This window comes from Ornithorhynchus anatinus, chromosome 7 (assembly GCF_004115215.2).
Source record: "Ornithorhynchus anatinus isolate Pmale09 chromosome 7, mOrnAna1.pri.v4, whole genome shotgun sequence".
In the NCBI taxonomy this organism is placed as follows: Eukaryota; Metazoa; Chordata; class Mammalia; order Monotremata; family Ornithorhynchidae; genus Ornithorhynchus; species Ornithorhynchus anatinus.
In genome coordinates this window covers 47,083,144-47,108,809 of record NC_041734.1, presented here as the reverse complement: position 1 = coordinate 47,108,809, position 25,666 = coordinate 47,083,144, and the positions used below count along the sequence as shown (strand labels likewise).

Here is a 25,666-nt window from a genome sequence, read left to right as displayed (position 1 = left end):
TAACAAATACCACCATCATCATCATCATCGTCATATCCAGGCCATCATGCCACTGCCCCATTAAATGATCTCACCCACTAAACTGCCCATCCAAGCCCTTCCTTTCTTTTGATTAAAACCCTAACCTCCAACAAGCCCACGCAGACTAACTCTGTTTATAGGCATATCAATGACCCATAGGACTTTAAATATCTGTAAATTATTATGTTTCTATAAAGCTCGTGGTTGTGAATCTCTATACATATTCTACATTAGTGTATCAAAAGGGGGAAAATTTTCTTGTTTTTCCTCTGACTTCCCCATCATTCAATACATCCTGTTGACGAGCCAGGCTGACAAGAGTAACGACTCAATATTTCATGACCAGTATTCTCTCAGCACAAATACCAACTTATCCAGGTTTAGGGAAAAGGTTACTATTCCAAACACTTGCAAATTTCTCCAACGGTTCATTTTTAAACTCAAGCAGTAAGAATCAAGTTTTTCTTAAAATAACAGTAACATGGTTCTTTTGAGGAATTTTAAATAATTAAGAGACCTTTAAATAATTAATACTTATGTCAACAGTCAGGGTTTTACTACCTTTATTGGCTTGGAAGAACATATTGATTGGTAAAGCGGGGAGAATGTCAAAAAATTCCCCAACTCCTCCACCCACAAAGCCCTTTAATAAAAAGACAGAACTGGGGCATGAAATGGTTATATACTTGGCAAGCTATTGCACAACAATGAAATAATATTAACATTCATAAGGAAATACACCAGGGTTCCCATAACAAAAACTAAAAGCAGCCAATTCCATAACCTCTTTAAGCCCTTTAAACTAAAACTAAAGTAAATACAAGTCAGATGCAGTGAGTAACCAAAATTAAGCAAGACAGAAGGGCAAGACTGGCGTTCCCTTTAGAGTCAACTGACTCAAGAAAACAAAGCAAACTCATCTACGCAAACATAACACTTTGGCTTAAAAAAAAAAAAATTCAGTGTTAAACCCGATAAAAGAAGAGCATGAACAGTCCAAAAAATAGGATCGCATAGATGAGTACAACTGTAAGTGTGCAATTTAATTTAAAGGAAGACCAAGGACTGATGGGCAAAACTGGCAGCTTTTGTAAGCTAACTTTCTACAAAACATGTCACTTGAAAAACCACAAGCTCCTCAAGGACTGTTTTTTTCATGAAGGTCTATAAGAGACAGCTATAACCATTTTGTGGAAATTTGAAAATGTATAATAAACTAATCTGGGTGAATGATCACACCCTTAATGGAGCCAAAAAAAAACACCCACTACCCACCCACAATTCAAGCTTTCTTTAAGGCATTTGATGACAAGTGTCTACTACAGTTAAGTTGCACCTGTGGTTAAAATGTCAAAGCACCAAAGGGATTGCGGGTTAGGTTGCAAAATCCTTAATGACGAATCACCTCAGCTCATTTATATTCTAAGGGACCGAATAAAAGACAACGTTGTGGGTCTGGATTTTTTTAATATTCTATTTCAACAATATATAGTGACAAAGGGATGATTCTTTTATTCCATAAATACAAAAGCTTTTCCCCAATGAAGTAAAAACTTAGGGGAATACACTTTCATCATAATGAAACTGAGAACAACGTGATCTTAGGCAAGTCACTTAGTTTCTCTGTGCCTCAATTAACTCATCTGTAAAATGAGGATTAAGACTGATGTCCACCCTGATTACCTTGTACCTACCCCAATGCTTAGTACTGGAGTACACAGTAAGCACTTTAACAAACACCATAAAAAATTCCTCTCCCCACAATTTTAAAAGACCTTGTCTCTTAAAGTCAAAGGTTAAAATTGTACTGATTCTGTGATCTACCACACCACAATGTAAAAATGGATGTTGCACCAAAACAAACTCACTGATGGAGTGTCAGAGAAGTTCATTTTCAGGGGACATTCTTTCATTGGTTTTGACTTGCCTGCTACCTACCCCTCTGAAATCTTGAAATCTTTAGGATGTAAGATGTGGGCAAGCCTTAATTGGAATGTAGTGAATTATGAATGATGTCAAGTGGGATAAGTACATAATTTGGTCTTCAAATTTATATCAGGGAACAAAGTATGGTTCATTAAGTTGTATGGCTGAGCTCTGGGGAACCAAAAAGAGAAATCTGAAGTCAAAAGGTTTCCAAACAAATTCAGTAATGAAAACAGCCCATATCATTTTGAGAACTGACAGGTTTCAAAGTCAGTGTCACAAAAAATACCTTAAGGATCACAACATTTTGTTTAAACCCTTATTGTCTTTATTGCTCTTAACCCATATTATTTCCAAAACTTCCCCACTGAGAACCTTAAATTCAGAATTCCTACCACTTCCCTCTCTTATTTATAGGGAGAAAAATGATTATAGGATGATCCTCTGGAGTTTTGAGATTTAGTTGTAATCAATGGTAAATATGAAGTTTTAGAATTATTTGTGAACGAATTCATCAATGGTGCCCCGGTATGAACTTGGGTACTGTACTTTTTGATTTCCTTGTAAAATGATGACATAGATATGCTCTGTTGAATGACCACTAATTAAATGAAGGTAACTTTCTTAGTAGTTTGCCAAAGTACAGTATGATTTCGCATTCAACAATGACTTTTTATCAAATAAGCAAGAAAACATTAGTGCAAAGTCCTAAATTGCTATACGATTTGTAATTATTATAGCAAAAAAAATATTTTCACAATGAGAGGCACAGTTATCTGTGCTAGAAAAGAGATGCTTTAAAGACATCTTCAGTTTGATCCCTTCTAGCAGAAATTGTTACTTTGGGCATTTTTCACATAAAAAAATCAGAAATAACACAGTTTTCATACCATGAAACTTTCAACTGACTTTAGTTTTGCATTGGTTTTTCTTTTTTTTTTTCCACTTTTATGAGAGGTGAATGGGATCCGAACTGAAGAGAGATATGGAGGTTAAGGAAAAATTACGTGTACAGGCAATGATATCTTTCAGGGACTGACCCCCACACATGTATAGATTATTTCAGTCCCGGCTTCTCCTCTTTCTCTCTGGTTCTGAGTCTTTCAACCAATTTACAACTAATTGTCACTTCCTTGAGAGCAAGGGCAATGAAACGAAGAGGTGAAATGGATATCTGTCCATTTTGCTGCTTATTACTAGCTCTAGCAAAGGTTGTGTTGAAATTAATGGGGAAAAATAAGGTTTGAGGATTATCTGTGGTTTTCATTATTCTAAGAAATCCTTGTTCTCCATTAGCATGGATAATGGGGCACTGTTATAGTTCGCAATGAGGAACTTCAATATTGCTTGACCTGAAAGTCAAACTCATTTAAGGCAATACTGCTCCACAGACATGTGTTGTCTTAAAGTGTGGTTCTCATCAGAAAAGTGACTTTGTAGAATTAAGATTGTCCCAGTTTACTCTTTCACACACACAGTGCTATCCTGAGATCCAATTTTTTTCTGCATTTCAGAAGGCTGAATTTTAATGTGGGTGCCTTAAACTCAGCTTCAAATGAAAAATCCATCCGTTTCCCTCCACATTCTTACAACATCATAGTTATTAAAGAGTCTTCCATAGGAATTTAGATGATATCTTCAGTGGCATGCAGCATCAATAGGACAAAGTTCAGTTTGTTTCCCCTTAGCTGTATTTGCTGTGCAGTGCTAAGAGAAGTAAATATTTGCTGGTGTCAATAAGGTAAGCAAATATGGCTTAATGACCCACAGGTACCAGATATAAGGAGAAATGAGGGACGATTTTTACACAGTCACTTTTCTGACTATAAGCATACTGGAGAGATAAAATGATATTTTAATTGTGTCTTTTTCTCCTTCCTCAGAATACTTGGTTTTGAATAATTTACCAAAAAGAAAAGCATTGGCTATCAGAACAATACATAATGCATATAGGGAAACCCCACCTCAACATTTTCAACACAGTTCTATTTTGGAAGCTCCTGGTCTGATGCTCACAAATATCACATTTCCACGGACATTACCAGATTCCTGTTTACATTCTCAATCTTTTAGGAATGATTGTAAAGGGTTCCAGTAGAGAAGATGGAGATTTTGCCACCATAAGCAGCAGATTATGTGTATGCTCTTGGTTTTGCTCTGCATCTTTTGTTTGGTATAAATTGGGAATTAAAACAATAATCTATACAGTATATACAGTTAGCCTATGCTTAGGTAATATGCTTTAAAAATACAACCCCTGAATAGCAAGTTAAACCCAACAATCGCAGTAAATTGAATAAGGATCCTAAGATACAGTGGCAGTTTTGAAAGAAAAATTTGGCATGTGACAAAGTTGGCAGGAGGCCATCAAATGTCTTTAAAAAGAAAAGCCCCCAAACTGGCTTTTTCACTGAAAACTGAATTTATCTACAATTGGAAATCCTTAAAAAGTAGGGATGGGAGAATGAGTTTATCAAATCATTCAGAACTGTACTGTTAGTTGCTTGGTTCTTGGATCAGTGGAGGAAGGACAAACCCAGAAAGGAAGCCAAGGATAACTACAGCTTCCATGCCACTTGGCAGGAAAACAACCCCTTCTTCCCTTCCAACTTTAAACTGAGATGTTCTGCATATCACTCAGATGCTATTATGCAATTCAGATGGCATGACTGACACTGTCTCAAATCTCAAGGACTCTTCTGCTTGAATGAAGTATCCTAAAACTTTGTTCATACTATTCTCTGGCCCCAATGGAGAAATCACTGGGAAGACACAAGTCTAACAATTAATACAGTGCTCTGCACACAGTAGATTCTTCATGAATGATAATAATGATAGAAAGGTTTTAATTTTAAAGAAAAAAAAAATAATCAGAACTTCTGAATAATGTCTATATGCTGCCCCTGGTTAATGATATTCTTAACAGTAGTAAAGCTCCAGAATGCTGTTAATATGGCAGATTATTAGTTGGGTTATGCAAGAACGATAGACTGGAAGGGTACAGGAGCCAGGCAGCCTTACTGCATATTTATCTTACTTTTCAGAGAAACAGTAAGAAATTGTGCTTCAGTCAGAAATAGAAATAGGGTTATTTATAGAGCATGACCACCAAGGAATGGATATATAAAACTTTTATAAACTGTAATAAGATGAATTGTAAATAAGGTAAAATATAGCATTTGCCCATAAACTCATGTTTTACCATATTCTGATGGGTTTAAAATGAAAAATTCAATGAAATATTTATATTTTGAGATAGAATGCATCTCAAAAAAAGGGACATGCATGACAACTGTCTCAACTACTTAGCAGTTTGCTGGAATAAACTTGGTACTTTAACTGGAAAGGGAATAAAGAATCAATTGGTGTTTTGGGGGGGTTTTTTTACACTGCTCTCATCTTCTGAAGAAAATATGCCTTCGTTTTAGCATAAAACACAGAGAGTAGTAAGATGATACAGTTTTCACCCTTTGAGATTCACAATTGTTTAAAATAGATGCAATTTAATTTTTCACAGGGGAAATAATTGCCTTGGTCAAAAAACCCTGAGGCTATTGAATAATTTGGTATTTGTTAATTTAGTCATGTAACTTGTGACTGACATATCCGCAGTTTAAATATCACAATAATAAATACAGTCAGAGAAATTACAGAAGGGAGGGAAACATGGAATTTTTTTAAAGTATAATTTTGACTGAGTGAAATATAAAAAATAAAAATTTATAAAAGAAAAACAGTGTAAATGGTATTGGTCATTTGCCAGATTATGAACAAAAAAATACACTATTCGTTTTGTTTCTTGAAAATCATATGAACACTTCCAAAACCATAGCACACATATCACGTGGTAAGTAAAGTAAAATCTAGCATCACTGTAGGTCAACGTTCCTCAAGAATTTTCATGCTGAGGATTCCTTGGAGTAGTTCAGATTGCAGCGTTTAGCAAGAAAATATTTCTCCTCTTGCTTTACAGGTAATATTATCCTCACAGCCTCTCTGTAGACTCATTTTTCCTTTTCCCACTGCTCTACTACAAAAAAAAAATGCTTCGTTCCTTTTTCCCCATTTCCAGGTCCTAAATCCTTGCCCTTACACAATTTACTGGGACAGATCCCCCAGCCTGATGATTTCCCTGACACTGGGGATACTTTAGTTATTCATAATCCAAAAGTGTCCTCAACCCTCCTTTTCGTAAACACCGCTCTAAAAAATTTCCTAAGACCAGGAAATTGTAAAAACCCCATTTGAAATTGTTTTTGGACTAGGCATTTCTTAATGGGAAAAGGGCAGTACAATAAATTGTTTTACAGTCGTATTTCATCCAGTAATTTTTTCCCCATTTTCACACGGCAATGTGCCTGAGGCAGACAATGCAAAATAAACATAAACCAATCAAGAATCATATGTACACATATTTCTCAATTTCCATTTAAATGTAATACTGATTCTTTTCCATAGTTTGTATTTCCATGAGGACAATTCCAGTTTAATTTCTGTGGGGTATAAAAATGCATATGGAATATACTTAGAAAAGGAACATAAATTTGATGATTTGACGGTGCTTATATCTACATATCTATGCCTAGATAGATATAGATATAAATATATAATCAAGCAGTCAGTAATATCACTGAGCATTTTCTGTATTCAAGGCACTGTACTATGCACTTGGGAGAGTGCAAAAGATTTGGCAGACACAAATCCTGACCTCAAGAATCTTACAATCTAGTGGAATATTATACATATGTGTAATGTATACATACACACACACACACACCCCTGAGGTCTCTAGCCTCAAAAGTTGCTTAAGCTTTACTAGCTTCATACAACACCAGAGTTATAGACCTGGCCCTCGGAATGGCTTTAAAAGATCTTTCAGTTCTAAAGAAGTGTTCTTAAAAAGCTGCTGTCCAGTGTGGTCAGAAAAGCTTCTCCTTGGCAAGAAGGAATTTCTTCTTGAGAGGAGGGCAACCATTTCCTCCCCAATAAATTAGGTGGTAAGATAAGAGAGAGAGATGCGGAGAAGTATTTCTACATATAGGCAGCTTCAAGACTACCTTTTCCCTCTCCTCCAATTCCAGCATCTATAGCTTTATCAATAAAAGGAGAACACCTTCCAGTAAGATGTTACGACTTATAGTGGCTTGCATAGACAAGCTGAAATTTCATAGTTTAGATGCATGCCGATGAATAATAAGGTAGATGGCTCATTGCCCAGAGCGTAAAGTCTTGTTTCTTATTGACAGCAGAGCTGCGGTTTGTAAAGTCATATCTAGGCCACTTTCCCTGGGAGAGCTTTTAAGTGTTTTGAAACCTTTCCTCTTTATAGCATTCAGCACCAAAGACTACAATTGCTCCAAATTTTTTGCGTTTTGTTTTCTTCTGGAAAAAGACAGATTCCTGAAGAGTACAGAAAGTATTACCTATCAATGATATTATAGATTCAATGCACAACAAACAGAACATTTTCTTTCAGCAATTTATTTTGCATTGTCACAACCAAATATCATGTCTTACTCTGTCTATTTCTCACCATAAAAACCGCTACATAAAATCTAACTCCCAGTTACTCAGGTTTTGTACCTAAACAGAATCAACTTCTTCAATGGAGTCAACTGGTAAATTGCCAATCACAAATATATATATATACACACACAATGTGGAGTTGACCAAATATCAAGAAGCTAGATTTTATTCTACTTTCTGAGTGTTCATAAATAACTAGAACCTTGAAATGAATATCACATATGGACAGAAAGAAATTAAAAAAAAAAGTCCGGGGAATTGAAATCTAGGAGAAGAAATGGAGAATCCATCCTGTGTATTCCGGTAAATATATTTGCTACAGTTAGTTTTGAGGCAGAGTCCTATGTTTTTACTGCTTGTAACGATGACCTATAAAAAATGGGGGGAGGGAAGAGAAATCAATTAATTACTAATTCTTGGATTGACCAAACCTTTAAATATTCACATACCATTGGCCAAAGAAGCCAGCTTTAATTTTTTAATGATTTACTATATGATTTACTGATTTACCTAATAAAATCACAAAATTTAATTTCTTCAATGCTTTGTCATACAGTGCTAGGTGCTCTGGAAATCAGTCTACAACAGGGTTAAAGCTAATGAAAAATCCTGCAGGCTCATACACATTTTTATGGACTGGCAGATTATTTGTAACTAATTCCATCTAATTAATACCTGCTTGCATACAAATTCAAACAAGACAGTTGAGGCATTCAGAAATAGTGAAAGGACATTATAAAGGAGATTTCAGGCACAAGCAGTCTCTCTAAAATTCATTGATTACAGCACGCTAAAGTATTTTCACAGAGAAAATAACCGATTACTTTGCCTTCTTGCTAAGGAGTAAAGATTGGGAAATATTTTACCAGAGAGAAGCAGAAATCTGCCCTATTACTCATTTCTTTTGTAGGATTTCTTCAATTGGAGCCTAATATGTAGTCTCCATTTTATATATATTAATGCTTGGAACTTGGAGAATTAAGATACCTATTGATTAGACATCATAAATGAATTGCAGTCAGTCCACATGCAATGGTGCTTTATAACAATGTTTCCAAAACCCACGCTCTTCATCTCTATTTCCCCTAGGACCTCTCAAAATAGGTTTTCAGTGATGATGCTTTAGCAATTTATTGGGAACCATTAAATCAGTCAGGACCACAATTCGATAGTACATATCTCAGAAGCCCACATTTAACCCTGAGAATCTCCATCAAATTAAATGTGTAACTTGTTTCAGTGAGTAAGTAAATGTGTAACTCGTTTCAGTGAGTCCAGGAAGGAAGGCAAGAAGATAAATAAACCTCCCTTTAGACTAATTTCCCCTCAGCTGCTCCTTGGCCTCAGACTTGGCTGGGTGACTCCAGATCACACAAGACCAGAGCTAAGAGCTTGCCCTTGGTATTCAGTGTCCAGGCTTTTATCTAACAGCACTCCCACAGATTGCAGGACTCCTGCCATATGTTCCCCAGCTCTGCAGTCTGCTTGCCTTTCCTGCTTTCCCCACCCTTAGGAGGAACCGTCACTTCAACTCCTTCAAATGAGAGTTCCACCACAATCTTGTTGACAGTGGCTACCTGATTTCCCACAGCCTACAGTCAAGATCCACATACCCATCTCCTACCTTTATGAGATGGTTCAGGTTTTGGAAATGGACGGGTGGAACTAGGCTGGTGGTGTGTGAAAAAGGAATAGTCCAAATCTTCAGCATCAGGTATAGAAGGAGGTGGTGGCCTTAAAAGAAAAAGAAAGAAAGAAATGCCCTCAACACAATAAAACAGAATACCCCGCGCCTTTCTGGGTAGTATAACTTAATAGAAGCATAATCGAATGGAATGGTTAACAGGAGATCTTGGTTCTATCATTAGTATTCTGTGACTTAGGCAAAACCACTTGACCATGCTGGGTCTCAGATTCTTCACAGGTACATGGGAAGAGGCTAATCCTTGTCATTTACCTCCCAGATGTATCTAATGGCTTCAAAGAGAACTTTTTTAAAAAGAAAAATAGTATTTGTTAAGTGCTTACTATGTGTCAAACACTGTTTTAAGCACTGGGGTAGGTACAAATTAATTAGGTTGGACATGGTCCATGTCCCACATGGGGCTCACAGTCTAAGTAGTGGGAGAAACAGGAGAACTGAGCCACAGATAAATTAAGTGACTTGAACAAGGTAACCCAACAAGCAACTGGCAGAGCCAAGATTAGAATACAGGTCCTTTGACTCCCAGGTCAGTGATCTTTCCACTAGGTTATGCTGCTTCTCCATAGGAAAAATACTATTAAATTAGAAAATACTGTTGCTGAGTCACACTGGGAAAGATACTATGTTTATAGGAAACTTTCTTTTCATATAATCTATTATGAAATAAAAAGTGGGCAAGTGAAAGTGCACTAATATATTCCACAATCCACTAGGTGGTAATGCAGCTCTTCAAAATAAGGAATGAGAGCAATCATGTGCAATTTACTCTGACTATCCAAACAGATTGAATTCTCAGACACTGGGAAATACTAACTCCATTTAACTTTGTGATGATCATTTTCTGATTTTTAACATTTAAGATACCACAGTGGGCTAGAAGCTGTGCGCAAAACAGAAGATTGTGTTTTCTGACCTCAGGAAGTTTATTTTCTTAAACAAGATATACGGAGAGTGTACACATGCATACACAAACATCCATAAAAGTATCCTACTAATTCTTGAAAAGATGAGGAACATTGTTTATCCAAAGGTTTCTTACAATTATTAAAAAAAAAACCAAAAACTACTGTCACTGAACTATTTCAATCTAGACTGTAGGCTCATTATGGCCAGGGGACATGTCTGCTAATTTGTTGTATTGTAATTTCCCAAGTGCTTAGTACAGTGCTCTGCACATAGTAAGCACTCGATAAATACCACTGATTGATTTTCATTTTAAACTGTTCTAAATACAGAGAGATATCCTATGACAGGGGCTGGGCACTTAATGAACTCTATGGGACAGGAAAATTGTGCATTAGTAACCCCTAATTCAAAGGGAATTAATTTGTTAAGGGATGATAATGGCAAATACCACATTTACTATTATTATTATTACTAATAATAACAACTGTGGAGAAACAGTGTGGCTTAATGGATAGAGCACAGGCCTGGGAGTCAGAGGACCTGCGTTCTAAGATAGGCTCTGCCATTTGTCTGTTGTGTGACCTTGGGCAAGTTACTTCTCTTCTCTGTGTCTCAATTGCCTCATCTGTAAAATGGGGATGAAGATTGTGAGCCCCATGTGGAATGTATGAAACCTGATTACTTTGTACCTTCCCCAGTGTTTAGATGCATAATAACAATAATAATAATGATTATAATAGCTTTTATCAGCACTTACTATGTGCCAGACACTGGTCTAAGTGCTGGGAGAGATGCAAGATAATCAGGTTGGACAAGAGTTTAACAAATAACACTATTATCATTATTACTATTATTATTATTATTATTAAGTGATAGAGCTGGGATTGGAACCTAGGATCTCTAACTTCCAAGCCCATTCTCTTTCCACTATGTGGTTTAAAGATACCATGACTGGTGTTTTTTTATACAAATTCCTATATTCTTGCTTGTCTGCCTTTATCAGAATGCTTTTTACATTTCTCATTCATTGTTACTATTTTTTATGTAATTTATTAAGTTCTTACTATGAGCCAGGCACCGTACTAAGCTCTGGGGTAGATGCAAATTAATCAGGATGGACACAGTCCATGTCCTACATGGGGCTCACAGTATAAATCCCATTTTACAGATGAAACAACAGGCACAGGGAACTTAAGTAACTTGCTCAAGTTCACACAACAGAGAAGTGGAGAGCCTAGATTAGAACCCAGGTCCTTCCGACTCCACAGCCTGTGCTCTATCCACTAAGCCATGCTATTTTTCCATTATTCTATTAAATATGTATAGTTAAAAACAACAAATTAACACCAAATATTGTAGAGTAAAGCTGGGAGAGAGGCTGGTAAATGTAGCAGCATCAAGCCTTGACTGAGGCCATGTACATGTCTATTTCCTCCTATATTAAATCTAGCTATACCATCATGTTGATCATATTATATTCAGGATATATTTTCTCTGTAGAAGATCATACTCTAATTCTCCATCATGTAGATCTCAACACCGACCCCTCTCTCACGTTCTACTTCAGGCCTGGAAGAACCTTCCTCCTCAAATCCGCCTTCAAAGCCCTACTGAAGGCACACTTCCTCCAAGAGGCCTTCCCAGACTAAGCCCCCTTTTCCTCAGCTTCCCCTCGCTTCTGAATTATCTTGACTGGCTCCCTTTGCTCTCCCCCGGCTTCCCCGCCCCACAGCTCTTATGCATATGTATAGCTCTTATGTATAGCACTACAATTCTATTTATTTATATTGATGCCTGTTAATTTGTTCTGATGCCTGTCGCCCCCGCATAGACCAAAAGCCCGTTGTGGCAGTGTCTCTCTTTATTGCTATATTGTACTTTCCAAGTGCTTAGTACAGTGTTCTGCACGTAATAAGCTCTCAATAAATATGACTGAATGAATGAAGGAATCAATAAATCAAAATCATGCAATGAAAACATGTGTTCTACCAGAAATGAGTGTAGCAAAATGGCAATGAATATAAACCCAGGTCTGAAGAAGATGGATATTTTGGCTAGAAGACATGGGCTTTAATCTTAACAACTGCAATGTTTTACTGGGTATAGGTGAAGGGAAACAACTTGATCCCTCATCAACCAATGATTAATCAATGGCATTTATTGAGTATTTACTGCTTACAGAGTAGACAGCACTAAGCACTTGGGAAAGTACAATACCACAAAGTTGGTAGACACAATTCCTGACTGCAATGAATTTGCAGTCTAGAGACTTTTTGCAAGAAAGAACTAGAACATGCTGGCTTCTATACAGCTATGTTAGATTATTTGCCTGATTAACTCCCCAAACCCAAGTGACATTAACATATCAGCTATCTTTAGCACTCACGTACTTATTTATTTTTAGCACTCACTCTCTCTCCCTCCCTCCATCCACCTATACACACGCATACATGGTTAACTGTAAATTCACTATATTTATTCTTATTACACCATTTGTAAATAATACTAATAAATATGGTATTGGTTAAGTGCTTACAATGTGCCAGACACTTACTAAGAACTGGATAAGTATGGTATTTGTTAAGCACTTACTATGTGCCAGGCTCTGTTCTTAAGCACTGGGGTAGATACAAGGCAATCAGGTTGGACACAGTCCCTGTCCCACATGGGGTTCACAGTCTTAATCCCCAGTTTACAGATGAGGTAACTGAGGCCCAGAGAAGTGAAGTGATTTGTCCAACTTCACACAGTAGACACGTGGAGGAGTCTGGATTAGACCTTCTGACTCCAGGCCCGTTCTCTATCCACAATGATATGCTGCTGCTCTAATATCTTTATTGCTGTCACTCCAGGTAGTGTGCATTTCTTTGTGGGCAGATAATTTATTTTATGCTTTTATGTATTCTCCCAAGAATGTAATACAATACGTTGCACCCAATGCCCTCACTGACTATCTTCACTACTCCTTAATATGCTCAGTTCCAAACTATAAGACTTCAGCTCCGATCCCAATTCTACAACAGCCTTACTGTGTGACCAAAACACCTACAAAGAAATCAAAATTCACTTTTGCAAAAATTACAAGAAACCACCGAGTATCACTCTCAACTCGCAGTTATAGAAAAAAAATCTTCAAAACTACAGAACAGTGCTTATTAAAAAGAACGTGTCGCTGTCTCTACAGTTTCAAAACTGTTCTTCAAAAATATTAAAATAAAATGATTAGTGTACCCTTAATGAACAACTAAGATAAATTTACAAAAGTAGATAGATGACATAGCTTTCTAAAAACCACTACTACACTGGGGTTTTTTGGAAGGGCATTTCTTAATCTCCTGTGAAGGTGTGATTTTAAAAATAGATGTTGCCTTCTTAAAGATGCTATAAATACATTTATTTTTTGTAAATCACATTTGTACAGTTGAAAGATTTGCAACCAGAATTTCAGGTTGAATGGCAATGGCACTTCAGATTTTCCAGGATTACTTCTCATGAGTGCTCCTTGCGTTTTATAAATTAATAGATGTTTGATGAATGGTGTATTAAACCCCATCAAAAAGTTTAATAATTTAAAGATATTTCAAGTCAAATTTACTGCCATTTTAGTCTCATTTCTATTTAATAACGCCCCCATTATCTCCTTCCTATTTTTTCCCCCCTGAAAAGCAACCAAAAACCATTGCAGATGGTCCAAGCCCAGATCATTTCACAGCGACTGAAATCCAGGCACCCCGAGGGTAGAAAGAAGCAGCTGCTTCTTAACTAGATTCCACAATTATTTAGGACAGGATGTGGGGAAGTGAAGAATCCTGTGGACATTTGATCCAGGAAAACAGAGATGGACAGAATGCAATTATTCAAACTGGCTTATGTCCAGGACATCAAGCCTGACATTCAACAAGTGTGTTTTTCTATAATGCATTTGTGTGTACACATACACACACACACACACGTATTCAAATATGTAAAAGCAATGCCATTTCTAGTTTCCTAAAGTGACTTTATTTACTTGCTTTATAGTTAGCTTAGTGGGTAAGACAAGAGAAGTAGTTCAGAACTTCTCTTTCACTGGCTGTGCGTCAATTCTATGATATTCAAAGCGCCCCTACTTGTAATCAAACGACCCTTCTCACCACATCCACGCTTTCCTTCAAAAATCTCTTATTCTGTTGCATTCAAAGATGAAAGACATAGTCTGGCATTACAGTCATCAGGATTTAAATGCTAAACCTTAACAAGTTATCCTGACAGTTTTGCAATTATAATGGCATCCAATCATGATTACATGAAATTGGTTTCCTTAAGCTTTGAACTCAATTTATGAAAATCTGGCAAGTTTCCTGCTGGGAGCAAATGCTTTTCTATTAGAAAGAACATGTTTTGTAGCAGCATGGACTCCATGTGCTGTTTGTGTTCAAACAAACCCACAGAACAAACCACCCACTGTACGTATCCAACGTTTGCGGTTTTCTCAATTTATGGTTCCAATCTCACTAAGCATTTCCCCCTCCCACTCAAGGGCTCGTTCTTAGACAATCTGTCCCAATCAACCAATTCAGTTATTCAAGGTCAAATGTTTGATTTTTCCTGTGTCAGAAGGTGCTGCTGCAGCTTACCGTGCTGGTTTATCGTTCTTGGACCGATGAGGTTCATGACTCTCTCTTGACTTTGGGCGGACGGGTTCAGTAAACTGCAAGTAGAAAAAAGGAAGTGTTAAACAGAGAAGATTAAATTTCCCCAAATGGAAAATTAACTATCTCACATGGAACAAGACTACTACCAGAGAAGAGAAATTCAAGCTGAGGGCTTTTTTTCCAGCCCATATCCCTTTTATTTAGTTGTATTACAAATAATTTTGAATAATCTCAAGCAGGGCTCAACGTATACAAATGCCAGGTCATTGGTAACAAGCATCCATTTGCAGGCAAATATGATCAATCAATGATATTTATTGAGCATCTACTGTGTGCCAAGCACTACACTAAGCGTTTGAGAGAATATGACAGAATAGAGTTAGTAGACATGATCCCTATCCTCAAGGACCTTATAATCTAGTAGGGACAAGAACCTTGGATCAGCTGCTGGGACCCAAGAAGAAGAATATTCAGATGGCCCCTTTAGGCATCCTCCTGCGAGGCTATTGTCCCACCACTCCATTACTCCAGTGTGCCACCCACCCACTTGATTCATTGACTCTACCAAACCAGAGAAGAGATGGGAAAGATTTCATTCTTCATTAATGGCTGAGTAGGAAGGAACAGGGAAATAAAACATTTTTCAACAGCATAAAACAAGTTCAAACTGGACCAATTAGGTTGATCAAAATTGTAAGCTGACAATTCATCCTCCTCCTCCTCTGAAAAGCTTGTACCATACTTCCCCAAGCACTTAGTACAGTGCTCTGCACAAAGTAAACACTCAACAAATACCATCGTTGATGATGATGATGAGGAGACTGTGCCTTCTACTTCTAGGGTTCGATCCCAAACACCTAATTCGGCACTCTGCCTATGGTAGGAGCTCAATGAATACTAATGATGAGGGTTGGAGATAATAGAGTATTATCTCCAAAGATTTCAATTGGGTTTCATAGAGATGATCATTCTAAACAAGTCAGTAGGGTAAATTATTTATATATTTAGAGATCTCTCTCAAAATGCTTAATCAGGAAAGGAGACCTACTATAACTAGCTACTACTGAAAGGAAGAAATCCAAGTCACCTTCCACTCTGGGTCCTGCTTTCTCCTTTCTAATGAGGACTTCTCCCTTTCCTTCACCTTCTTATATGCTTTCTTCTCTTCAGCCATCAGCAGCCGAGCAATTTCCTAAAAGGAGAATCCATCACATCATGAAGAGCGCAAAGAAAATGTCTTTAGAGTTTCTTGAGGCCTATGGATGAATCCAACGGCTTAATATAAACAAACTCACCTCATCCTGGGCTACTTGAGCTGCTCTCTTATCAATCTGATTAGCCTAAAAGGAATAAGAAAAGGGCAGTTAAATATAGAAATGACAAAGATTTAACAAAGAAAAAAATGTAGAAAAACATCATCAGTCATCATTGCCACAGGATAATCTTTTGCATTAGAGTCACAAATGATTGATTCTGCCTAGATACCATATAAAAATTTTACATCAGGGTCCTAAAAAGTATTATTAGCAGGAGGGAAATCCGGTAATTAGAAGAATGATTCTGTAATATATGATTGAAAAAATAAATTGGGATATTGTTATTGCATTGTATAGAGGTAAAAGGAATTTTCTAGAGAATTCAGGAACTACTGTGATTTGGAGCAGACATAAAGGAGGAGAAGCAAAATAAAGGTTGGTATAGGCTTACTTGCAAATTAGCTCCTTACTAAAGCTTACAACACAGGGAATGAAATATTACGGAAGTTAAAAGACTACATAACGTTTTATATTGATTGATGATGTAATCAATGTTGCATTAATAGAAAAAATGGGGGGAGTTAGAAATGCTAAAAGACTTGAGGTCTGAGATAGTTACACAGATAAGTCCACTGGAAAAAGTTTTCAATCTTAAAAGATACATCCCTCACCATGAGATGGAGCACACAGAATCCAAACATCGTACTGTTCATCCAAGTGTCTTTTGATACAACTGAGAAACTCCAAACATTGAACTAGATGGATCACTGGCTTGGCCTAATACAAATTTTTTTTTACATCCTAACAAATTCATTAGAGTGCCAAGAACTGTAAGAGATTTATTGACAATTTTGCTCACCATAAGTTCTTCCTCTTGCAGTTTCCTAGCTATTTCTGCATCATATAACTCTTGATCCCTGTGGGCCACTCGAGATTGGGAAGAGATTGCTTCTTTTGTCCCCTTTGGCTTTATTCCTAGAAAAACTCAATTTAGTAAATCAATTTAGAATTTCCCAACCAGTTGTGAAATTTTAAATGACTGAACTCCAACTTTCCATTTGCAGTCTTTGACACTTTCAAGGAGACAAACTTTCAGCAATGAGAATTTGAGAACGTAAACTGTTTACTACAACAAAGTATCTAAAGAAATAGATATTATAAATTCATCTTATAAGAATAGCATTCAAGAAAACACAACTACAGTGGGTCGTCCAAAAGCTATATCTCTCTCTCACCATTTCCATACCTCAAAATGTCCTATTTTGCAGGGGAGGGAGCTGATGGAGGCTGTTACTTGACCCAGGTTCATTCACCACTTTCCAGTGAGAAGAGATATTGAGTCGCTGAGGCTAATTCTTCTGCTTCAATCATAGGTTACATAAAATGCTTCAAATGCAGGTAAAAACCTTATGTTCAATTGTGCAGAGATGCCCAGACCCCTCCTGGGATAAAAGTTTGCCTCATGGCAAAATATTCTATTAAGCTCACTTACCTCTAAGTTTGCATCTGTAATCAGAAAAGTGATTATTAGCCCTGAAATTACCTAGCTTATTTTTGCCTTCTGCCCTAGATTTTCTGACCTCTTTCCAAGAAATCCCTCAGGATGAAGGTACATTTGCTTGATTTGTTCTAAATGCAACCCTTGCCAAAATTTCAAGTGGTGATTGGTTCATATCCCAAAGGACGGTGTCCAAGAGAGGAACTGTTTGGATACGAATATGGAGCCACAATGCAATCAATTCCTCAGCAATGCATCCATTCCCCAAACAGAAAAATCCTCGTTCCTTTCAACATCTCATATTGCTAATTTATTCCATTCCATTACTAGCCTCCCGACAAACCCCTAACAGGGAATTAAAACCCCGAGGCTCTGTGCCTGCCTTCCCATTTATCCTCACGCTAAAGATACACAGCATGGTACTGCAAGGAGCCAGAAGGCAGTGAAATAGTGCTCTGGCATCCTTAATCCCTGTGTCTATCCTTTCTAAAAAACTACTGCTGTGCTCTGGGCAGAAACACTGTGCTTTTGTTATCTCTGTGGAACCTATTATCTCGTCTATTTGCTCTTAACAAGCCTAGAACTGTGGTGAAGTCAATCGGCACTGTAGAAGCCAAACATTGAGCTCAATTTCACGAAATGGAGCAGAAAGAAAAAAAGTTCAATCAAAATGTCATGCAATATGGGATCAGATTCTTGGTTATGCATGAATTTGGCACCATATGAAATACTTCAGCAATTGCTTTACAGTGCTCATCTTGTATCACACCATAGGTCTGTATCATTTTTTATGAAATATAAAGGTGAAATATTCAAATATTTGTCTGAATCTGTGGTCCAACACATAGTCCAATAATTCAAGTTCGACACAGTCACAAAATAAAATAAGTTGCTCTAATTTACTTTTGTAATAGGCTCTGTTTTGAGTTACAGTCTCCTTTGCTCCATTTCGTGTTATTTAGCTAATTACTGTGAATTTAGAAGCCTGTAGCCAAAACCCAGGCAGACCAAATGGTTCACACTGCCATGTTACTTAAAAAAGTCTGGATCAGAAAGGCCACTGAGAAGTCATCTTTCACTTCCTTCTTACATCTCCCTTATTAAAATTGGTCTCTCAATCCTGTCAGCTTTCATCTAGGATATTCCCCAGATATGACTTTTCCTTTCCACCCTCACAGCCATCACCTTGACACAAGCACTTGTCACTTACTGACTGAAATACCTCAAGCTCCTCATTGCTCTTCCTGATTCCAGTCTCTCCCCTCTTCAGCCCACCTTTCATCTCCCTGTAGCACTGCTAAAACCTCCAACAGCTACCAACTCTCTCCACCTCAAACAGAAACATTTGTCCCCTGGCTCAAAAGTTCTCCTATAATAATAAATGCGGTATTTGTCAAGCACGTATTATGTGCACAGTACTAAGTGTTGGGATAGCACAAGACAATCAGGTTGCACAGTCTCTGTCCCATACGGGGATCACAGTCTAAGGAGGAGGAAGAATAGGTATTGGATCTCTATTTTACAGATGAGGAAACAGACACAGAGAACTTGAGTGATTTGCCCAAGATCACAAAGCAGGAAGTGGGAGAACCTTGGTCAGAACCTAGGTTCTCTGACTTCCATGTCCATACACCTTCCACTAGGCCACACTGAATTTCACTGATAACTGACTGATCTGAGCAGTCTGGCAGAGCTCGCAAAATGAATTATGTACCCTTGAGTTAAGTCATTTATAATCTACACCAGAAAGCCTCATTGCAAACCGAGGTTTCCTTGCCTCATTGTTCTGTATTACCTGGGTCACTGAGGTATTCGTGATCCCTTTCCCGGGCCTCCTTCTGTGAGGAGGGAGGAGTCCCAGGCCTCTGTCCTTTTCTCTTATCTCTGTGTACACCCGGCCCATGATCCCTCTTACATGTGTCTTCCTTATCCTGAGACCTAGGTTTCGGTGAGGGCTTCGGAGAATGACGGTCTTGGTGATGTGACCGGTGTTTATCTGAGTTCCGTAACCTACTGTCGCTTGACTCCCAGTCATTGAACTCAGGGCTCAGGAAAACCTCTCCGCTGATCTTAGGCAAGGGAGGTCTCTGTGGCCTTTCACGGCCAGAATGCTTCTGCTCCCGCTGTTCTCTGTTGGCCTGGTCTCTGAACTTGACCCGCCCAGCCGATGATGGACAAATCTCAGAGGCAGGATCCATGGATTCTTCCCAAACGCTGGGTGCTGTATTTTGCTCCTCCTTTCGCCGCCTCACAGGCGTGTCGTAGTTCAAGGGTCTGCGGGGCCTCGGGGACTCATAAACAAGTTCCCTGGTCCTCCCTGACCTTGGGTGGTCTGAGCGGAGGAGGAGGGATATGACAAACAGAAAGCAGGTTAGTTCCACGTTAACTCCGAGTGGTGGGCTGCCCACTTACGCTTACTCAACAGGGTAAGATGTGCCAAAGCTTAACATGCAGGACAAGGTTAAAAGTTGCTACGTTAAACTTCATAAATCAAACCAAAAAAGAGGGAAATAGAACTACAGATAAAAGCATTTACGGGGGTCCAATCATGCACACATGAAGAGTCACTAGATAAGCAAAGCGAGAGAGGATAGGGCGATAGCACAGGTAACAGTCAAGGGCCTGAAACGATACAGTCGGGCCTTTTAAAAAGATAGGAGAACTTTATCGTAAACTATATTGGCCATTATATGGCCAAAGTGAATGCATATCACTGGGGAAATATCCCAGGACTAGTCAAAGCCATTGGGAAGCACTCTGTATTCAAAAGACCATATTGCTATGGCTGGTCTCCTCCACTAGACTTTCCTGACTTTTCCTTCACGAGCCAAGTTAAATAGGCTGCAGCACTATTCTGAACCGTAATTTATGTGTGGAACGATGAGCCACTGCAGAAATCATTGTTGGGCACAGTCACAACACATTTTGAAAGCTGTAAGGAGCTGAAGGAATACTGCAGCTTAATATCCGACCTCATATTACCATTTAGAAAGGCACTACGATCCACTGTGATGAACACGTGCAGACCGTGCTACCAAAATTTGTTGATGGATTTTGGATTTTTAGAACTCCCAGTGAGAAGTTCTAAGTAAACAGGTCTTTCCTGGATGCTCCCTGTTTTTACTCTGCCTGGAGTGTCACTCTCCAGGTTTTCTTCATGTTCTGGCATCTCCTTAGCGTTGTTGCTCGCTCTGAAGGGCTAAGGTGTATGGAACATGAGGAGTGATAGGAAATTAATAGGAAGTGTTCAGAGTTTTCTGCTTCCAGTCTTAGTGGCAATTAATCATTAATGGACATTAAAAATTATACCATAATTTTAAAACCTCTGACATGTATATACTTATATACTGCAAAAGCATGTTCTCTGACTTCACGTAATCCACACTGGTTTACAATTTAACTGCCAAAACTACATTCCTTCCTGTGCAAAAAATACTAATGGAATAAAAATTAACTTTTTTATTTTTCCTCATTTGCAGTACCAATTTAAGGAGAATAATGTGCAGTACAGTACTGAAGTGCAATATTTTGTTGGAAGAATATACACTCCCAAAACCCTTTTAAAAAGCATAATTCTGATGGAAATCTCCAAAGCTATGATGTTGAATATGAGAATTTTTGCTCTTTTCTAAAATAAGTTTTGAATTTACTTTAATAAAGATTACATTTTTCAGTTCTACTAACTAAAACTTCTAACAATTTAAGAGATACATAATGGAAGTGGAAAAATTGCTTGGAAGTTCAGGAAAGATTTTTCTAAATGTGGATGTGAGACTGATATAAAGGTAGAGGAATAGGCTTCTTATGCATTAGATTTCAAAATGTTTTCAATTCAGAGGATCAGAATCCAACTAATATTTTAACTACAGTTTAAAAATGTTTCTCACTCTATGGAATTAATTTTTTTAGGAAGAACAGAGTGAAATAAACTCTCTTATGGTGCAGGGCTTTTTTGTCTGAGTCAACACTATGAAATGAAATTATTATTATGTTAATTAAGTGCTAACTAAAAGGTAGGAGTGTTTTACCTGCTGAGGTAGATAAAAGATCACCAGGTCAGACAATCCCCATCCCATACTGAGAACAAACATTTCTATCTGAATGCTTAAGTGAAACCACTGTTAATCACTTAATTGACATTCAAGTCTACATAACAGTGGAAAGTGTGAATCCCATTTGAAAACACCCTTCTTCACTTGGGTGGAAGACTTCTAAATCCACATTTCACTCAAAAAAAAAATTCCATATTTCGGACATCCTTGGGCAAAGGTTTCTTGAGGCCAAGACAGAAAAAACAAGGTGACTCATATCCTCTCAAATATTTCCATATCTATTTTACACTTGCTCTAAGGGGAAGTACAGAAAAAACAAGACATCATTGTCATTTCATTTTGAAAGTGTTCACTAGAAGAGGGATTCCTAGTATAATGGATCTATTGTTTTATTCTTTTGCGAAAAATAAAAGAGCACAAAACACCCTTTTTGGAAATTTTGGCTATACCCTTTTATGTTGAGAGCATAATTGAATGTTTCTTGGAAGAATTTCATTTGACAAACTTTTTTATACCCTAGCTGCCAGTGAAATGATATTCTACATGTGCACCAAAGATATATATCTCTATATTTTATATATTCCATACATTATGTACAGTTTCACTTTAATGGACGTAGGCAACCAAAAAGTCACAGAATACAAGCTACACATTTCAAAATTGTGCCAATTAGTTCTAATTTTTGGACAATTCCATGTTTGAATACAGATGGCTTTTATAGTTTATATAGTTTTATATTTATATTTTATAAAACTATAGTTTTATAGTTTTCTATTTTAAAGTAAAATTGGGCAGATCAATTTCTTAAAAAATAACCACAGAGATGACAATACAATCAGATGAGTTAATAGCTGTGATATCACCGTTAGTAACTTGCTCTTTGTAAACAAAGCACAGACAAAAATCAGAGGCAATTGTCAAATACAGATGCAGAAATGAAATGTGAGGTTAGAGTGAAAAACTGAAGTTGTGTTGGGAAAGGACAGTTTCATGTTGGATCAGTATCACTTGGGATATAAGTCGGACGGTCTGGTGCGGTTTCTGGGTTTCAGGATGGTCAGAATCGCCGTTTCCTTGGGATGTTTCTTTGGGATTGCACAGGCTTGTGACATGCTCGAACATGTTCAAAACAGGCTCTCATTTCCTGAACAGCACCCGCTTGAGATGGAGGATCTCCAATTCACTCATAACCGAGAGGGGCATTACTTCCTTAATTTTTCCAATGAGAGCAAACACATATATCATTTCTCCTAACAGTCCAAAAACCAGGAGGGAAAAAGCGCCCAAATGCAGAACATGGATTTCTTTCTACAAGTAGTAGAGCCCCCTGAATAGCGTAAGGCTGAATCATTAATGCATTCACTTCCTAACACCTCAGATAGCCAGATATGGAACAATACATTTAGCCAGAGTCAGCACTGTCTCAAAACAACATCAAACCACAAGGCTTGCTAATTCTGTCACAGGAAGGGGATGAAGTAGTTAGAACTAAGGCTGTGGGTCAAGATCCTCATGCCCCTTTCTCAGATATGTTCAGGTACAGCTTTTCACCATTTCTGGGGAGAGGGGGGTTTCCCCAGTTTTTAAACAAGAGTGATACTTACCTTCCTCAAAAAGGAAGTCTGAGAAAAATTAATCAGTTGTGCAAATCCCTTTGGGATCCACCGATGAGAGAAAATGAGAAAGTGTGATAGCCCAACCATGCTTGCCCAGTCTTTGAGATTCACTGAGCTTTTTACTACAAACTGTAGGATACATGTTTCTTATATGTTTCCCTAAGATATATTTTCAAATGAAGTTCAGTAAAGGTGTGAACTGAAGATGAGGAAGAAGATGCTTCATGAGTGGAATACAGAGATCATCATGACCTTGAAAAGCTCAGAAAGGATGCACTCTTTAATGATGATGAGGGAGGTTTCTGTCAGAAACGACGGATGAGCCTCGATCCTTTAGGACCAAGAACCCGTGCAGAGGAATTGAGGATAGTGCTGGTGACTGTAACTCTCTCGACCCTGCATGCCATTTGCAAAGGGACACAGAGTGCAATGAGCGAGTAGGTGGGCAGAGATGCAGCATTTAACAAAGTGCTTGTTTGGTCTTCATCCCCATTAGCCAGCTACAGGCAAAACTGATTACGACCAGAATTTCCAGAGCAGTGTTCTTTCCACTGGAGAAACGGCAGGGCTTCACTCCTTAGTATGCATCAATGGCAAATACTGAATCTTCTAAATTCTCCTTTCCCAACACACTCACAGGAGAAAGAACCACCACCAGAAACAGCAAGCGAGCAACAGATCGGCCTAGGATGAAAACATTCGTCTTCTTTCTCAAGCTAGAAAGTGATGTCACTCTCGTACTGATTAAAAAGCCAAGAGCATCCACAGCAAGGAATGAAAAGAGAATCTTTAAACTGCATTAAGGTTCATAATTTGTAGACTAGAATACTAGTCTGATTATAAAGAAAAGAAATGAGAATGCGGTTACCCAGTAACTGGTACATGTGGCATATCCTGGTTTTTAATTCAACCCTGGTACTTAATTCAATGCTGCACACATAAACTAAGAGGTCTTTGGAAAGGTCAACCCCACAGACTAATCATTCATTTCCCAAGCTTCATGTGATGAGCTCAGAATATAAAACAGGATTCCAAATGGGTGCAGAGAGCAAAACTGAACCATGGCATTTGTAAGGCTGTTTTAAAATTTTAGGGTTGAATTTCCTTTATGGCTTTTGTTATCCCATTAGACCACAGGTCAATTTATTAGATTCTGAAAGCCTGCTGACATAAATCTCTTCTTATCCTGCAGTAACAGAGGGGGAAACATATACCTTCTCCTTTGCCTGGGTGTGTTTAAAAGACCAATAAACAAACCCAGGCTGAGCTTTAGGTATTCTCTGACTGCTTTGCAATGGATATTGATTGTCGTTATAGAATCCTTATACAACTGTCCTTATACAATTTGCTTGTATCCACCCCAGCGCTTAGTACAGTGCCTGGCACATGGTAAGCACTTAACAAATACAATTATTGCTATTATTATAGAGGGGTACATCAGGAGGTGGAGACATTGGGATCCCAAGGAAGCATTACCTCCATTTTCAGGGTAGTAGTCTTCTTCATAAGCATTGGTCCCTGGGGGTCCTGAATAGTGCTTCTTCCATTTCTTCTCTTCCTGCAATTCCCGCTCTTGTAATAGGCGAGCAATATCCTTAAGAAACAGATACAGAGGAAATCAAGCTTAGTGAGGAAGATAAGGGGTCTAAACAGATTGTATACACACCCACTGTCTTCATTTCTCCTCCAACTCTCCCCAGTACAATCTAATTCCTATCCTCTTTATGTTCCTGGAAATGCACACTCTAAGGACACCGACAACCCCCTCCTTGCCAAATCTAAACAGAATCTACCCTGATCACCCGGCTGTCTTTGTCACTGTTGTTGAGCACTATCTGCTCCAGGAAATGTTTAAAAAATCTTAGTTTCCCAGATGTGGTTCTCTCCTATTTCTTTGGCTGCTCTTTCTCCACTATTTTCACGGGCTCTTCTTCCACCTCTCACCCCAAATGTAGGTGGCTCTCAAGCTTCTGTTCTGGATTCCCTACTCTTTTTAATTCACACTCATTTGTTCTAAAGTTCATTCACTCCCCTTGATTTGGCTACCACTTCCATGCAAATGACTCCCAAATCTATCTCCCTAGTCTTGACCACTGGCTTGCATTTCCTCTTGCCTAAATATTTCTCCAAGGGCTGTTCTAGCATCAAGCTGATGTCTCAGTTTCAGTATCTACAACAGAATTTTTACTTTCCTCCCAAACATATTTCTCCAATGAAATTACCCATTTCTCTTCACACGAAGCAGAAACTCTGTCAGGTGGCTTTAAGAAATGGAATCAGTTCATCCGGTCATATTCATCAGCTCTCTTCTCCTACTCCACCCTAGTTTGCACTCCTTGTTCCTCCCAAAGAAACCATCTCATTGTTACTCATCCTTAGCTCTCCTGCCTCTGACCTACTGCTCATGCTCTTTCTATTATCTAAACTCTCTTCCCCTTCAAATCTGCCAACTCGTCATTTTCCCCATCTTCATTCCCCTCTGAAAACCTACCTCTCAGGCGGCATTCCCTAATTGAGGTCACAACC

General features: G+C 38.2%; 1 protein-coding gene across 2 annotated transcripts in view; it reads right to left on the bottom strand.

Annotated features, from left to right (window-relative positions):
• Positions 1–567: 567 nt before the first annotated feature.
• Positions 568–25,666, bottom strand: part of CCDC50 (coiled-coil domain containing 50) — an 86,246-nt gene continuing 61,147 nt past the window's right edge. Inside the window, exons 5-12 of one of the 2 annotated variants that reach the window (XM_029068366.2) lie at positions 24,617–24,734; positions 19,268–19,804; positions 16,834–16,949; positions 16,014–16,058; positions 15,806–15,910; positions 14,701–14,774; positions 9,098–9,207; positions 568–7,842 (exon numbers count right to left, since the gene is read on the bottom strand). In XM_029068366.2, the coding sequence (XP_028924199.1) occupies positions 7,823–7,842; positions 9,098–9,207; positions 14,701–14,774; positions 15,806–15,910; positions 16,014–16,058; positions 16,834–16,949; positions 19,268–19,804; positions 24,617–24,734 (1,125 nt within the window). In that variant the 3' untranslated portion in view covers positions 568–7,822. The remainder of the gene's footprint in view (positions 7,843–9,097; positions 9,208–14,700; positions 14,775–15,805; positions 15,911–16,013; positions 16,059–16,833; positions 16,950–19,267; positions 19,805–24,616; positions 24,735–25,666) is intronic. The other variant, XM_029068367.2, reaches the window with a different exon arrangement.